Source organism: Podarcis gaigeae, assembly GCF_964106915.1.
Source record: "Podarcis gaigeae genome assembly, chromosome: 12".
NCBI classification, from domain to species: Eukaryota; Metazoa; Chordata; class Lepidosauria; order Squamata; family Lacertidae; genus Podarcis; species Podarcis gaigeae.
In genome coordinates this window covers 6486433-6503449 of record NC_139688.1, presented here as the reverse complement: position 1 = coordinate 6503449, position 17017 = coordinate 6486433, and the positions used below count along the sequence as shown (strand labels likewise).

The 17017-nt window shown below is 46.8% G+C and overlaps 1 protein-coding gene across 1 annotated transcript in view; it reads right to left on the bottom strand.

The window, feature by feature from the left end:
* The window catches only part of WNT3A (Wnt family member 3A), an 88848-nt gene extending 72329 nt beyond the window's left edge, over nucleotides 1-16519 (bottom strand). Inside the window, exon 1 of the mRNA XM_083704298.1 lies at nucleotides 15927-16519. Coding sequence (XP_083560424.1) covers nucleotides 15927-15997 — 71 coding nt within the window. The 5' untranslated portion in view covers nucleotides 15998-16519. The remainder of the gene's footprint in view (nucleotides 1-15926) is intronic.
* Nucleotides 16520-17017: the final 498 nt, after the last annotated feature.

The window sequence follows — 17017 nt, the reverse complement described above, 5'->3', positions numbered from 1 at the left end:
TGGTGCTTCTTATAGAGCGAAAAATACGGTACTTAAACTGAGGTACCACTGTACACATAGCACTCATGGAAATTGCCCTTACACCAGTAATGTTCTAGCTTCACAATTACAACAATTAGTATAGTTCACTGATCCTCATATCCACACTTGTGTGGATTGTTCAAGCTGTAGAGGATGTTCAGCAAACTTGAATTTTCCCTGATGCATGAAATTGCCTAGACCAAACTTGTCTGGTTAGTCAATTTCACCATTCCATTAACTTGCATGAGGTTGTGCTTTGGAGGTAACTGCACTTAGGAGGAGAGAAAGACAGAAGAGATACCCTCGGTGTGGATTTCAGCTTTCCTGATGTTGCTGAATTACAACCCCCATAATCCCTGGCTACTGATCATGCTTGCTGGGGCTGATGGGAATTGTAGTTCAGCGACAACTGGAGTCCTCACCACCTTCACCTTCTTTACATTTGTATCATTGCCACACTACCAATGTACTTGAATAGGGTTATGTTAATGATAGGGGTCAGTGTGTGTCTTCTTGTTGCTCCAGAGACCTAATGCAGCACAGTCCTGAAAAACTGGTCACTATTAAGTGCCAATGAAAGAAATGAGATATTTGTTAGGAACATAGGAAGCTACCTTATACCAAGTCAGACCATTGGTTCATCTAACTCACTGTTGTCTAATCATAGAATCCTAGAGTTGGAAGAGACCACAAGGGCCATTGAGTCCAACCCCCTGCCAAGCAGGAAACACCATCAGAGCACTCCTGGCATATGGTTGTCAAGCCTCTCCTTAAAGACCTCCAAAGAAGGAGACTCCACCACACTCCTTGGCAGCAAATTCCACTGTCGAACAGCTCTTACTGTCAGGAAGTTCTTCCTAATGTTTAGGTGGAATCTTCTTTCTTGTAGTTTGGAACTATTGCTCCGTGTCTGCTTCTCTGGAGCTGCAGAAAACAACCTTTCTCCCTCCTCTATGTGACATCCTTTTATATATTTGAACATGGCTATCATATCACCCCTTAACCTCCTCTTCTCCAGGCTAAACATGCCCAGCTCCCTTAGCCGTTCCTCACAAAGCATCGTTTCCAGGCCTTTGACCGTTTTGGTTGCCCTCCTCTGGACACGTTCCAGTTTGTCAGTGTCCTTCTTGAACTGTGGTGCCCAGAACTGGACACAGTACTCCAGGTGAGGTCTGACCAGAGCAGAATACAGTGGCACTATTACTTCCCTTGATCTAGATGCTATACTCCTATTGCTGCAGCCCAGAATTGCATTGGCTTTTTTTAGCTGCCGTGTCACACTGTTGGCTCATGTCAAGTTTGTGGTCAACCAAGACTCCTAGATCCTTTTCACATGTACTGCTCTCAAGCCAGGTGTCACCCATCTTTTATTTGTGTCTACACGGACATGCAGTGGCTCTCCAGGGTTTCAGGGAGCATTCTCCTTCAATCCTAGTTTGGAGATGTTGGGGATAGAACCTGTGACCATTCACAGCAGATGCTCTACCACTGAGCTATGGCACCAAATCATGGCTAAGTCCTCTACCCTGTCTTCAGCTCCATTCCATGGTTCATTCACACTTTGCTGGATTATGCCCAGTGTCCATATGCAACTTTGGTTTCCAGTTGGTGAAAATGTTCCATAATTGCTTGCGTTAAGAACATAAGCCTGCTTAGTTAGACGAATGGCCCATCAAGTCTACCATCCTGTTCTCCCAGTGACCAGCAGTGGGAATCCCACAAGTAGGATCCGATCACTCTTTTCCCCCTGTGGTTCCCAACAACTGTTATTCAGAAGCATTACTGCCTCTGCCAAGGAGGCGGAGCATAGCCATCATGTGTAGCAACCAGGGTCGGATTTAGATGAAGAGAGGCCCTAGGCTACTCCACTTGTGAGCCCCCCACCCCCACAACTAGAAGAAAATGGAAGTGTTATACACAAAATTGAGTGAAGCCAAGGATGATTGTGGGTATTTAAAATTCTGCAATTCACAATTTCTCCTCTAAAGGATATTAGAAAACTTCATCAAAATTTGTCTAAGTTTGTCACTTTCAGTGTACAGAATGCTCAGTGCGCACAACCTCTCTTGAGACACAGTTGCCCTTAATTCATTTTTCATTCTTTTGAGTCTTGAAAAACTCCTCTCTCCCGAGCAGTTAGTGACCATAAAATTAAGAAATAGCCGCAAGATTGCTTCCACATTAGGAAAGGCCACCTGAATTTTTTCCTTGTATATAATTTTATAAAGGTCTGTATGAGACAGAGAGCGGTCTGCTGTAAGCCTATGGCTTTGTGTCACGTACAGGTGAAAGCGCAAAGTTAAATAAGTTTTAGGTCCATATCTTCTGGGTATGCTTCCATCAACAGTTCAACACCTTGCTAAATTTCTTGCTTAGATGCTTTCAGAGGAGCAAGAATGGAAAACAATTGTGCAACATCACTGTACACAGCGCTTCTTTTTAAATTGGCTTCAAGTGCATCTAATATAAGAATATAGGAATAAAGGATTTTATCCTAAACTTATCTCTTAAAGAAAGTGCATCTAAGGCCCTAGGCTTCAGCCTACTTAGCCTATACATAAATCCAGCACTGCTAGCAACCTTGATAGATTTCTCCTCCATGAATTTGTCCAATCCTCTTTTAAAGCCTTCCAAATGCGTGCCCATCACTGCTTCTTCTGGAAGCAAGTTCCATAGTTTAAAAATGCACTGCATGAAGAAATACTTTCTTTTATATGTTCTGAATCTCCCAACATTCAGCTTCTCAATCATAAATGGTGGGGTGGGTTTGGTTTCCTCGTAGCATTTAATTTTTAATTTTTGTTTCTCTGCTTTGCTTCCTGGAGGGGACAGGAAGGTCCACCCACCCCATGTGGCAAACTGCTTTGTGGAGGCCCTTAGAAACACTAGGTCTCGGCAGCGCCAGAATGTAGAGGAAAACCCACAAATTAATGGCGTATATCAGTAGCTCGCTCCTTGGCACAGACACCTCCGTGCTGTAACTTAATATGACTTTGTTAGAGCTAAGCTGATATCATAATAGCGATGGAGGTGGCCCACTCTGTCTGCTTGCCAACATCAACTGAAGACAGCTATTAACCGCTTTTCATTCCACACTGGAAGATGATGCCAGCATTTAGCTCCACACTGTCGGAAAAGAGCAACACACAAAGCCTTCGTTGCAGTCATGCCTTTGCAGTTTCAGTTAGTGAAATGCCTGTCACACTGATGGGCAGGACTGTGTGATGCATACACCCCCTGGCATAGGATGCAAGGTGCCTGCTACACTCCATATTCAGAGGCAAATGGCAGCCTCTCCCCAAGGACAGGTTTTGTTCTCACTGCAATGTAGTATGTTTGTATAGCTCCATTCTGGGCCCCATAATATGGATGTGGGGTGTTTGTGAGTGTCCTTCCTTTCATTCTACAAATCATCTCACTATTTGTCTGCCCTCAGCAGCCTTACTGGGTGCCTGTACTTCCACTAAAGAACATGGAAAGACGTTACTAAATAACTCCTAAAGGTAAAGGGTAAAGGGACCCCTGACCATTAGGTCCAGTCGTGACCGACTCTGGGGTTGCAGTGCTCATCTCGCTTTATTGGCCAAGGGAGCCGGCATACAGCTTCCGGGTCATGTGGCCAGCATGACTAAGCCGCTTCTGGCAAAACAGAGCAGCACACGTTTACCTTCCCGCCAGAGTGGTACCTATTTATCTACTTGCACTTTGACGTGCTTTTGAACTGCTAGGTTGGCAGGAGCAGGGACCGAGCAACGGGAGCTCACCCCGTTGCAGGGATTCAAACCACCAACCTTCTGATCGGCAAGTCCTAGGCTCTGTGGTTTAACCCACAGCGCCACCCACTTCCCTAAATAACTCCTACCCTGAAGCTTTTCCAGATTAGGCAGGCAGGGAGGCTGCAGAGAGCTGGTGATTTTTTTTTTTTTTACAGGAGGAATGGAGAACCTGTGTCCCTCCAAACATTGCTGGACCACAATTCTGATCATCTCCTGGCTGGGCAGGTTGACCAAACATACACATTGGGAAGGACCGTAGCTCAGTGGTAGAGCATCTGACTTTCATGCAGAAGGTCCCAGGTTCAGACCCCAGCATCTCTGGGTAGCATTTGGAGGTACCGTTGTCTGGAACTCTGAAGAGTCACTGCCACTCAGTGAAAACAATACTGAGCTAGATGGATCAATAGTCTGAATTATTATAAGGCAGCTTATACTACACACCACTGCCAGTTGCCAGGTCAGGAGCAGCCCAGATCCTCAAATTTCAGGGCACAAACATGAGACCTAGGGGCATCTCCTAATGATATTATGGGGGTGAGCTGTAACGATTCTCCCTCTGTTCTCCCTCTCACCACTGAGCCCTGGAGATGGAGGTTAATTGGGAGAGGGGAGGAGGGAGCAGAAGAGGATAGATCCCACCTCCCCGAGACGATGGAATAATTGGCTGAAGCTTGCAAGTTGCATGCATAGCCTTCTTAATGTTTTTTTTAAACTTAAAGACATTCCTGTCCACCTCGAGATTCAAGCCCTCCCTCTGCCACCTGGTGGGTGCCAGGCAAATTTGGAAGCTTCAGGTCAACTCCAGATGTCTAGCAACCCTACCCCCAATTCGCCTTTTAATGATAAGGGGAACTCAAAACCATCTAAAGAAATTCTGAAGTGCCTGAAAAAGGAGGCCGAAAAATGGAAACCTCTTTGGGGGGAGGGAGGAAGCTTTCGACAAAACAGAGGCCAGGTTTCTGCAAAGCACAGGCCTAGCTTAAGGAACATCCCCGCGGTGTCTATGGACGGAGCGTGGAATGCCATCTTCTCATTCAGGTGCCCCAGCACCTGCACACCTGGTGGGAGTAAAAACCTCAGCCATCCAAACATGATGCAGTGTGACTCAGAGAGGATTTCCCCTTTGCGACACGTGCTTGTGAAATGTTTGGTAAATGCTATTATTATGGCTCATAAAGTCCTTTTCAGGTCAGCAGGCTTGTTACTCAAACCAGGCATTCTAGGAACAGGAACCAATGTAGAGACATCTCCAGAAAAGATGTTGTGTTCTTTCTTTTCCTGAGGATTGCTGTTCTCCTAAGGATGAGAGAAAAGCCTTGGTGGATCAGAGCAGTGGCCCGTCTAGTCCAGGATCCTGTTCTCACAGTGATGAACCAGATGCTCATGTGAAGCCTGCAAGCAGGACATGAATCATAGAATCCTAGAGTTGGAAGAGACCACAAGGGCCATCGAGTCCAACCCCCTGCCAAGCAGGAAACACCATCAGAGCACTCCTGACATATGGTTGTCAAGCCTCTGCTTAAAGACCTCCAAAGAAGGAGACTCCACCACACTCCTGGGCAGCAAATTCCACTGTCGAACAGCTCTCACTGTCAGGAAGTTCCTCCTAATGTTTAGGTGGAATCTTCTTTCTTGTAGTTTGGAACCATTGCTCCGTGTCCGCTTCTCTGGAGCAGCAGAAAACAACTTTTCTCCCTCCTCTATGTGACATCCTTTTATATATTTGAACATGGCTATCATATCACCCCTTAACCTCCTCTTCTCCAGGCTAAACATGCCCAGCTCCCTTAGCCATTCCTCATAAGGCATTGTTTCCAGGCCTTTGACCATTTTGGTTGCCCTCCTCTGGACACGTTCCAGTTTGTCAGTGTCCTTCTTGAACTGTGGTGCCCAGAACTGGACACAGTACTCCAGGTGAGGTCTGACCAGAGCAGAATACAGTGGCACTATTACTTCCCTTGATCTAGATGCTATACTCCTATTGATGAAGCCCAGAATTGCATTGGCTTTTTTAGCTGCCGCGTCACACTGTTGGCTCATGTCAAGTTTGTGGTCAACCAAGACTCCTAGATCCTTTTCACATGTACTGCTCTCAAGCCAGGTGTCACCCATCTTGCAAGCACACACACACACACCCCTCCTGCAGTTTCTTGCAACTGAAACTCAGAACTGCATTGCTGCCTCCAACAGTGGAGGCAGAACATAGCCATCACCCTTTACAAAGCTATGGCACTTGCAATGATCCCTACCTAGCCTGTGTTTTGTGACAACATTGCAGCTCCCATAAACATTTCCTTCCCTGACTCACATACCTGAGCGCAGAGTGTGGAAGGCTTACGATGAGCTCATGCGTTCCATTCTCCCCGGGGACGTGTTTCCTACTGTAAATTCTTTAGGGCTTTGTCCTATCCAGTTTTAAATAGTTCCAGAAAGAGTGATTCTAACTCCTTCAACTTCATGCATACCTTTGATGGGAATACTTCAGGTAAGGGCCGTTCAACCTCTGGCTTCTCCAGAGTGGGCTGGGAAAGACTCCTGTCCTGGGACCCTAGAGAATCTCTGCTGGTCAGTGCAGACCATACTGAGCAAGATGGACCAACATTCTGGTGGTGCAAGGCAGAACACTATGTTCCTTGTATGGAGAAGGGCTGTAGCTGAGTGGTACTGCAGCTGACTTGCATGCTGATGGTCCTGGGTTCAAGCAGTGGCATCTCCAGGTGGAGGGAAGAGACCCTTGTCCTGGAACCATGGAGAACCACTTCCAGTCATCTGGTTCCCTCAAGTCACCTTCATTTGCTCTTCCCCTGGCCCACATTCCGGGCCAAGGTAGAACCAGAGAAGGTTGTTTGAGGTGTCAGATCCTGGCTACAGAGTTGCCCATGCTACAGTCAAATCTGGAGGCTTTGACAAGAGCCTCCAGGACCACCCCTGCACCCAGCGACGGACTCAGTGCATGCAGCTCACACTGCTGGCTCCATTCAAAAGGTGGTAGGTAAGGTAAAGGGACCCCTGACCATCGTGGCCGACTCTGGGGTTGCAGTGCTCATCTCGCTTTACTGGCTGAGGGAGCCAGCGTACAGCTTCTGGGTCATGTGGCCAGCATGACTAAGCCGCTTCTGGCAAACCAGAGCAGCACACGTTTACCTTCCCGCCGGAGCGGTACCTATTTATCTACTTGCACTTTGACGTGCTTTCAAACTGCTAGGTTGGCAGGAGCAGGGACCGAGCAACTGGAGCTCACCCCATCGCGGGGATTCGAACCGCCGACCTTCAGATCGGCAAGTTCTAGGCTCTGTGGTTTAACCCACAGCGCCACCCGCGTCCCTTTTCAAAAGGTGGTACCCAGTTCAAATTGATAGTTTAGAAGAACTCTGTGCAGTCAGAGGTGGAATTCTCTGTGGATTTGTCAAGTTTTCTTTTAAAGCTACCCCAGTTGTTGGCAATCGCTTTAGCTTGTGGGAGTGAATCTAATAGATCAACTGCACTATTTAACTATTCCATTCAATATCCCATCAACCAGGGTTAACAAAATATCCATGGTGAACGGTTGGCCACTGTGAGAACAGGATGCTGGACTAGATGGGCTTTTGGCCTGAAGCTACAGGACTCTTATGCTTGCTTTCCCTTCCCTCCATCTTTTTTTTGGGGGGGGGGGAGGGGGAGCTTCTCACAAAATTCCTCAGATGTTTTGAAAGGGGAAAGGCCTCAGATTTCAATTCACAATTTTCACTTTGAGCAAAATCTCTTGACATGGCAGAGATGGCTGGTCCCTGGGGAGCTATCTGAGAAACTTGGCTACTTACTAGAACACTTGCTGGCCAATCCTAGAATCTCTCAGAGGAAAAATGTTTGAAGCTTTCTGGACAAAATGCTGGGGGGGGGGGGCAAACCGCTGATTGCCATAACAACATCCAGTGTGTTTCCTGGATCTACGGCTGCTGGATGAATAAATATTGGGTACAAAGCAGGTCTTAATTCTGCACTCAACGCTACTAATCCAGCTGTGCCAAAATAAAACCCTGTGCACAGCTGCTCTTCTCCCACTGAGTTTAATGCTAGTCTAAGGCTACCCCTGACCATTAGGTCTAGTCGTGGCCGACTCTGGGGTTGCGGCGCTCATCTCACTTTATTGGCCGAGGGAGCCAGCGTACAGCTTCCGGGTCATGTGGCCAGCATGGCTAAGCCACTTCTGGAGAACCAGAGCAGCGCACGGAAACACCATTTACCTTCCCGCCGGAGCGGTACCTATTTATCTACTTGCACTTTGATGTGCTTTCAAACTGCTAGGTTGGCAGGAGCAGGGACCGAGCAACGGGAGCTCACCCTGTCATGGGGATTCAAACCACTGACCTTCTGATTGGCAAGTCCTAGGCTCTGTGGTTTAACCCACAGCACCACCCACATCCCTACAAATCAGGACCTATGCAGCTTACTTCAAGGCAAAGGGGGGAGGGGCTAGGTACAGCCTTAGTTTCTAGGATTTGTGCAAAGGACTAAGCTTTCCACCAGCGTAGAGTTGAGAAGAACCTTCTCAGAGAATGTGTTTCTTGAGAACATTTATGATATTTTTACGCTCCCCCCAAAAGGGCCACTTTTCGGTTTTTACTCTGAATAGTCTCAACCATGTTTGGGTGACAGAGACCATTCCCCTCCACTTTCCATGCCAGGAATGAAGCCAGGGTCCTGGGCATTACAGATGATGCAAAATGATGGCCATGGGATGCCAACATGGTTGCAGCTGGAAGGGGAACATAAGAATATAAGACTAGCCTGCTGGATAATGCCAGTGTCTCATCCAGTCCACTATCCTGTTCTCACATTGGCCAAGCAGCTGCCCACTGTGGGAAGCCTGAAAACAGGATTTGGGCGCAAGAGCACTCTCCCCTTGGTCCATGAATTTGTCTAAATCCTCTTCTAAAAGCCATTCAAGTTGGTGGCCGTCCCTGCTCCATGTGAGAGCAAGTTCCACAATTTATGTGCTCTGTAAAAAGTACTTCCTGCTAAACCCAAAAATGGAAACTGTTGGGAAGGTTTCTCCTGCATTTCTGGAGAAAAATGGGGTGAACTGGTCCCCCAAGTTTCCATGCCCACAAAACAGGGTGAAGAATTCCAAGAGGCCGTGTGACCTGGGCTCCAACCCAACTCGCTAAGGCAGATGTGCACACACAGAGCTGAAATGGGGAAAGGGTAAAAGAAGCTGGATTAACTAACTGTCCAGGACAGTTTGCCTATTCACACAAGCACACACACCCAAAAATAATAATTAAATGTCATTAACTATCCAGAAACTAGTTTACACAAGGAAACAAATTAGGTGTGTGGGGGTGGCTGCTCAGCATTTTCCACAACATCCACCTCCAGACACGCCCCCTCCGCCCTTTGCAGTTCAAATCTTGGTCTGATGGAGAAGAAATATGCACACCAAGAGATGCAAAATTTGATGGCCTTCTCTCTCTCTCTCTCTCTCTCTCTCTCTCTCTGCTTTTTCTAGAAGAGAAAACGTCTTTGTTCTTAAAAAAAACACCCCACAAATTGTTCTTTAAAAAATAATAATTCAAAAGAGGCCTGACTCCAGATGCGTTAATAAAAATAGCACAGGTTTCTAGAGGCAGGCGCTACAGGGATTATTATATTATGATTGTGAAATTAATTTTTTTTTCGCTTTTTTGCGGGGTGGTGGCAGTGACGGAATAGCAGCCTTGGTTTTGCTGGCTTTTTCCCACTCAGGCCTGTTAAAACAAAAACAAAAAGCTGTTTGTGGATCTTGCTGCTGAAATGGTTTGGATAAGGTTCCTAAATCAAATGGAAATGGCTGGGTTTGGGGGGAGAGGAGGGTTTGGACAAAGGTAATGAGGGCTGCTAATGAGGGGTGTGACTTTTACAACCCCTTTCAGATAATATGGAACTGGGGTACGAAAGCGGAGGATTTCTGGGCTACAATCCTAGACCCATTCAATTCAATAAAACCTTATTCTGAGTCGAGATGCTTATGACGCTATGTTACTTCTGAACCCAGTGGGAATAAACGTGCATAGGATCAGGCTGGGTGTGAACAAAGGTACTCTCTAAAGGGATCCCATTATTTCAATTCTAATTTATAGACCAGCGGCTCACAGTGATGATGTCTACTCACAAGAAGAGTCTGCTGAATCAGACTAAGGGCCCACCTAGTCCATCACCCTCTTCTCACAGTGGCCAGTCAGATGATCAGAAGTTGTTGGTTCAATTCTTGAGATTTACTCCTGTGTAAGTGAACTAAGTGGAACTTATCGTGCTTCCCCCCAGAATGGTCCCCATCGCATTCCAAGAGTTTAGAACTCTTCTGAATGTGACATTTCACTGCAGATTCCAAAGGCAGACGCAGTCAGGTCTAGTGTGTGTTTACTCGAAAGTAAATCCCACTGTATTCATCCATGAGGGTTATTGACTCTCAAGGAAGTGTGCATGGCTAGAATTTTGTCCTAACTTGGAAATAAGTCTAGTAGGTTTCAATGGAGTGTAATCCTAAATGGGAACGTTTGGATCTGAACATTAAAACTGTGCCCTCCAGTCTACTTATTCCCAAGCAATCATGTTTAGGAGGATGAGGTATGAGATAAGCTCCCTGAATTTAATATGAGTGGTTACTTTACAAATCTGAGTTCCTCCCGTCCTTTGGTTTTTATTTTATTTTGAAACAGGGTTTTATTTATTACAGCAGGTCTGAGCCAGTTTTAAAAGGGCCAGACGGTAGTAAAGAAAAAACCGCAGTTCAATGAAATCTACTAGTCTTCTATCAAAAACAATAGCCAGGTTTCAACACCTGAAGTCTGCATTCCCACGTGCCCCCAAAAGGATATTGCCTGTTTACTACACGTGTGAATGGGATAGCACGTGATGAAAGGGAGCCTTTTCCTTCAGTCGGTCTGTAACGGAGTTGTAGAACCTTGGCTACAGTGTATAGCTTCGATACAACCACTCAGCTTTCTTGCTCGGATTAACAACATCCACACGTGCCACAAATAGCAGAGCTTCAAAGTCACTTTTAGCATAGGGTGTGAAAAGACTCTAAAATGTATGTTTTTGTTGACAATGGGTTTGCATTTGCAACGCACACGATTTTAAACAAGCAAACAGACGTCACGTGTGAAAAGGTGCAAATGTACTAAGGCTTCCAGACAGACCGTAAACTGGGGCACCTATTTCGCTGGTTTATACCTTAATGGAGAGCTTCGCCACGATACCCCAACCACCCCAGTTTGGAAGAACACTAGTTAAGATTTCAGAGCTCTCTTCCCCCATAAATAAAATTAATACACTGCGTGTTTGATGGCATGGCGGAGATGCTTAATATAAATTGTTCGCTATGTAACCTGTTTTGGACGGCGAGGAGCATAAAATAAACTTTGATTTCAGCATTTCAGTCTGATTTTAGTGCCTTTGAGCATGTGTAGAGCGCTTGCCGACTAAACCCTGCCATCTCATTTGCAGACTGGGAGCAAAGACGGCGAGTATCATTTCCAGGCAGGTTTGAACCCCCGCCTCAAGAAACAGAAGCTGCAGTTCTGAACATATTTATCTGGAAAATAAATCCCAGGATCCGAAAGATTTCCTTCTGAATAGATCTGATTAGGATTGCCCTGTAAAGATCACACTAGCACAGAAGATTCTGGTCTTGACTTGCAAGTGCAAGTCTAGCCATGCCTACTCAGAAGTAAGCCCACTGAGTTCAATGACACTTACTCCTAGATAAAAGTGTGCGTAGGATCGTAACCTATATTTTTTTAGGGCGGGATAGGGGGCGGGTTGAGCGAAAATATAAGGAAATTGCCCTCTTCTTCCTTGTCGCTTTCCACAGGGTTTTTTTTTTGGGGGGGGGCATTTATAGTGAAATTGAAGGGCTGCGCTTATTGGGGCTTTCTTCGAATTTGAATAAATGCGTAGCTACTTGTTTTCCCTCCCCCCACGTTGCTTGCAGCCCAGGTGTGCGAGGTAACCTGTCTTATCAAGGATTTAATATTTACATTTTATTATCTTGTGCCCTTTGTCATACCTGAACTATTTGGGGAATTCTGCCGTCGACGACGCCCGCCTCCCCCCCCCCCGAAAGAAAATGAGAGAGAGAGAGAGAGAGAGAGAGAGAGAGAGAGAGAGAGAGAGAATGTATGTTCAGAGACGTGTACATTATAGGAGTCCAGACAAAACAAACGCGCTTGACAGACACGGTGGCCTTTTCCTCAACCGCGTTCCCTCTTCACACGCCCGCCTTGCTACTTTCTCCCCGCAGCGCGTTCCTTTATGGGTCTACTCAGAAGCAAGCCCCATTGATCTCAGTGGCTATAGGATTGCAGCCTTAATCGATCTTATTTTCTAAAAGGAGAGATTCTCCCGCCTTTCCCCCTGCCCACCCAGTTTCCTATATATTAATTAAATATCGTTCTTTAAGGAATGGAAAAAAAACGAATGTTCTTTGGAATTCTTTCCGGAGGGGGGAGGGAATGTTTGTAAGCGATTTTTTAAGTAGAGTATTTTGGATTTTGGGTCGAAGTCGTATTTGCAATCTCTCACATATTGCTGATCATTTAGGCTGCAATCATATGCTTACTGACGCGGGAGCAATTCCTACTGAATTGAATGGATTTACTTCTGAGTAGACATGTAAAGGATTGCATTGCTAGTAAAGGGAGCCGCTTCTTTCAAATTGCTTTATACGTGCCTCTAAAACACACACACACAAACAATGTATAAAAAGCCCTCAAAATTCTGTAACCACTTTCGGACCTGCTATAAAAGGAGCCTTTGTAAGCTGATCCTCATAAACACGGTTACTTGCAAGGAATGGTCTGTTGTTTTCAATGAAATCTGAACGTGCAAGTCAAGTGTGCTTCTGTCTGCCACTGTCCTACACATATACAGAGCTGTAGAAGCAGTAATTCATTCTACACCTGAGTACTGAATTACTCTCAAGAAACTGTCTTAACTCCCTTCTGTTTCCTCTGGGAATCTGGGTGACCCCAGTTCTCCGCCCCGCATTTTGACATAAAGGCGAGTGGTGAGTACAAACACAGACACGAGCTTTTTAGGAGATGCCAGTTTTGTCCTTTCCTCCGGATTTTAAAAAGCAAGGTGGCTTAAGGAGACTAAAACGGCTTTTTTAAAAAAAAGTGTGTGCAAGGGAAATTGCGTTTTTGTACACCAGCAGATGCTCTTCTTGTATTTCCTACACAGACTTTTGCTAGGGTATCAGCTTGTTCGGCTTTATGACCGCATAAAAAAAGAGATTGATCGAGTGTATCACCCTTCTTCTGTCTTTAGATCACCCTAACGAAATGAACATCCATTCCTTATATTGTCCTGTGTTTCAGACAGTAGCCGGGCTTGATATTTTAATACGATGTGCATAGATGCTCTGCAAAAACCGTCTTCGTCAATGCCTATATCTGACACAAGGCATCACTCATGAGATCCAAATCTAATTTAATTTTTTTAAGTGTCCTAAAGGTTATCCCCAGAAGCAGAACACCGAGAAACCAGGAAACCATCCATGTATGTGTAAGCCAACTTTCGTTTAGACCTTGTACACACTTTTTAACATTTTAAGAAAGGGCATCTGAGCTACAAACAGGCAGGTGCATTTGCGCACAGAGGGCCTTTTTATGCGCAAACTGCGAGCAAGTGGTGAAGCTAACCCCGGACTGCACCACTTGGGCCTTGGGGAGGTTTGCACGCTCGGTTTGCGCTCTCTCCCTCTTACACACCCACCCACCCTTTTCTTGTACTCCCGAAGACGGTGCTGTTTTTCGATGTGCAAGGAAATTTGCCGGTGGGACGGCGGCCGTGCGGGTCCATTCCCCTTCCTCCCCTCCCCACGGCTGCCTAAAGTGTCCCAGTCCGTGAACCCTTATGCCGCTTTATTCTACCGAGTGCACCAACTGCTCCAGCGGAGCCTCTGCCGGGAGCACGTGCGTGTGTGGGGCTTCTGTATGCGGTTGCCTGCGGGGCGACTCGACACAAGACTCGGCTCAGCAGCTTGCTAGTCGGTGGCGCTCAGGCAATACCTCCGGGGATGGGGGTGGCGGAGGGCTATTAAAATTCCAGGAACGCCCCCAGCCTCTAGTAAGAACTTGCAGCGCTCGCCAAGGCCTCGATTCCCTCCTCTGCGCTCGTGGGAATGCGCGCCCCGGCGGGCGAAGAGCGCTACCCGCCCCCCTCGAAGCCTTCTCTCGGGTTCGCTCCTGCGGCGCTCGGCTCGGGGGCGCACTTTTCGCCCGGCTGAAGCCCGCGAACGACCGCGGTGGCTTCGCCGCCGCCGCCTCCTTCCTCCTTCCCGACTCCCTGGAGTCTGTAATTACCGCCGATCGGGCTGATGTGCCGCAACACGCCCGCGCGCCTAACTCTTCTCTCTCTCTCTCCAAGTCTCTCTCTCCTTTAGTCCCTTCACATTTGGCCGCAAAAAGACCCAAATCCGAGCTCTTAAAGGGGCAGGGCGCAGCGTCGGCTAGCCTTTCCCAGTTACCTTTCCCAGACTTTTTATCAGAAACATTAACACCAACTGGGCGAGCGCTCTGCGCTTTGATGGAGGAAGCGAGCGTCTGACAGCCATTCATTTAAGAGTCTTGATGGTTTCTCCATTCCGAGCGCAATCCTCCCCCCCCCCCACCAAACCCTAATCTTTGCCTAACCTTTCGCCACCACCCTCAATCAGATTTCCTTCTTGGTCGCGTTTCTCTTTGCTTCCAGGAATCATTGGGAATGGTTGCGGGACGGGGGCGGGGTGGGGTGGAGAGAGGAAAAAGAGGCTTTGCCTTCCGGACACCCGCGCAAGCCCCAGTCAATTTCGCCTCCCTTCCCGAAGTTTTTCGTTCGAGGCTGGTCAATTTCAAACGCCGCCGCCTACAGTCTCTGTGCAGCCTGGCGCGGCTCCCCCGGACAGAAAGAGAGAAAAGGGGATCCTTTTCCAGGAGTTGAGGACTCCCCAGACTGAACCAGCGAGACGCACAAGCCTCTCAGCCGTTTCCTTGGAGGAAGAGCCAGATCCGAAAGGCGCCTCGACCCAGGCGTAAAAGAGGGATCGAATAGCCTAAGAACCTAAGTAGGACCATCTCCGATATACCGAAGGAGAGAGGACGCCGGGTAGTTAGGGATCTAGATACAGAGTCCATATCTCTGCACTGAGTGCTTAAAGAACCTTCACTGTCTCAAATCGGAATAGAGGGTTTTTTTGGGGGGGTGGGGGGGGTGACGATGATGCCCTGTCCCACTGAATCTGCCTGCAGCCACTATAGAGACCAAGGAAAATCTGTGTATATTTTGGCGATAGGTATCTACAGACACACACCTCTCAGTTCTACCGAAAGAGCATTGACGCAGGTCCTGGCACCCACATGTTGACAGAATTTCATCCAGGCACAATATTTAGGAATTTCGTTCCAAGTTTCAAGATCCCCTGATTGTCGTTTTTGTTGTTATTTAAGAATCGGGCGGGGAGGCTCTCGCCTTACCAAGGGGAAAGCAAGTCCATCTCGGTCGCCACGAAAAAAAATATATATATTGCGCGCTTGTACAATATTTTGCTCGTGCTTTTAAAAAAACACACGTACACATTATTTTGCACGTCAATCTATACATATATATATTCCTCTTGTCGGAGAGCGTTTGCTTTCCTCCTCCTCTCCTTCCACATGACTAGCTTAAAATCACCTTGAAAAACTCGTGTCGACTTGTATCATTATCTGTTTAATTCACTCAGTACCTTTTGTTCTTGGCAGGAGAGGATCAAAGCAAGCTTTTTTTTAAAAAAAAAACACACAACCCAGCAACTCTGATCTCTCTCTCTCTCTCTCTCACCCCTCCCCACCTTTTCAGGTTTTGGGGTTTTTTTAACTTTACAGTAGGAGAACGGTAGATCAGGGCTAACACAGTCAAAATAAACATACAGCTTAAATAAATAAAAAGACTTTCGACAGGGGCTGGGGAGTGCGTTCTTAAAAAAACCCCACCCTTTTAGGAACCACAATCTCTTTCCCCTCCACATTCAACATATTCGGGAACGGGAGGGATCCAACATCTCTTTGAAAAGCGAGCGCTAGAGGGAGAAAAAGGGGTTCACCCTACCCCCCAAATAATCAATCAATAAGAAAGTCAACTTACCACCAGATGGGATAGCTTGAGAGACCTTGGGTCAGCCCACAAAGAAACAGGAAATATCCCAAAAGGGCCATCTCGCCCCCCAAAAGTTGGCAAAAAAAAAAGCCTTTTAATATCTGCCCCCTCTAAAACCAGCAAAACGTCCAACTTTCTCTTCTTGGATGCAGGGGAGGGGGGCGGAGAAAATACCCCCACCCCCCAGAAAAAATTAAAAACCAACCCAGCCCACGCAGGTAGCTAGTTCTCCCTGTATATATCTATCTATGGGTGTATATAGGTATATATAAATATCTATATAGAAATTATCTTCTTTCTCGTCTTCTCTCTCAAAGAAGACGAAAACGATAAATAAGAAAAAAATAAATATCGGAGAGGTGGGTTTTTTAAGGGGGGGGAAATCCCTCTTCTCGCAGCCAAGAGACACTAAAGGCAAACATTTAGCAGGGGAGAGAGGAGGGAGAAGAAGAAAAAAGTTTGGAGCAGGCTTTCTTGAGCGAGAGACCCAATCAGCACTTATCGCCAAAGGGGAAATTGCCGGGGCTTCTCCAGCTCCTTCTGCGCTGTGCGTCAATCCAGCAAGCCAGGCGAAGGAATGAGCTAATTGCGAAGAGATAGTGTTTTAATACTCATTAAGGACATGTTGGCCCACCAGCCCCCGGAGGGGTGGGGAGGATGGGAAGTAGAGAGGGGGGTTGGTTTAAGAAAAGGGGGGGGGCGGAGAAGAAGAAAAGGGGAAAGGAAGATTTAGGGGGTTTAAATAGACAGGGGGGACCCCTGTGGCTCAGGGTAGCTATAACAACCTGTCCGGACTTCACTCCCTGGGTAGAAGGAGCCACTAAAATGCTTTAAAAGAAGAGGGGTGGGGGAGGAAATCCACCTATAAAATATGGGGGAAAGTAGGATTGGGTCGTTATAAAGACCCGAGTCGCCGATCTTTTCCTTGCATGTGGGAGCGGGTGTGCTTATCACCACCCCCACCCGAAATAAATAAATAAATAAGTAAGTAAGTAAGTAAGTAAATAAATAAATAAATAAATATTATATCTGTTTTATCGCTCCCAAACACCAGCATCAGGCTCCTGCTCAATGTTAAG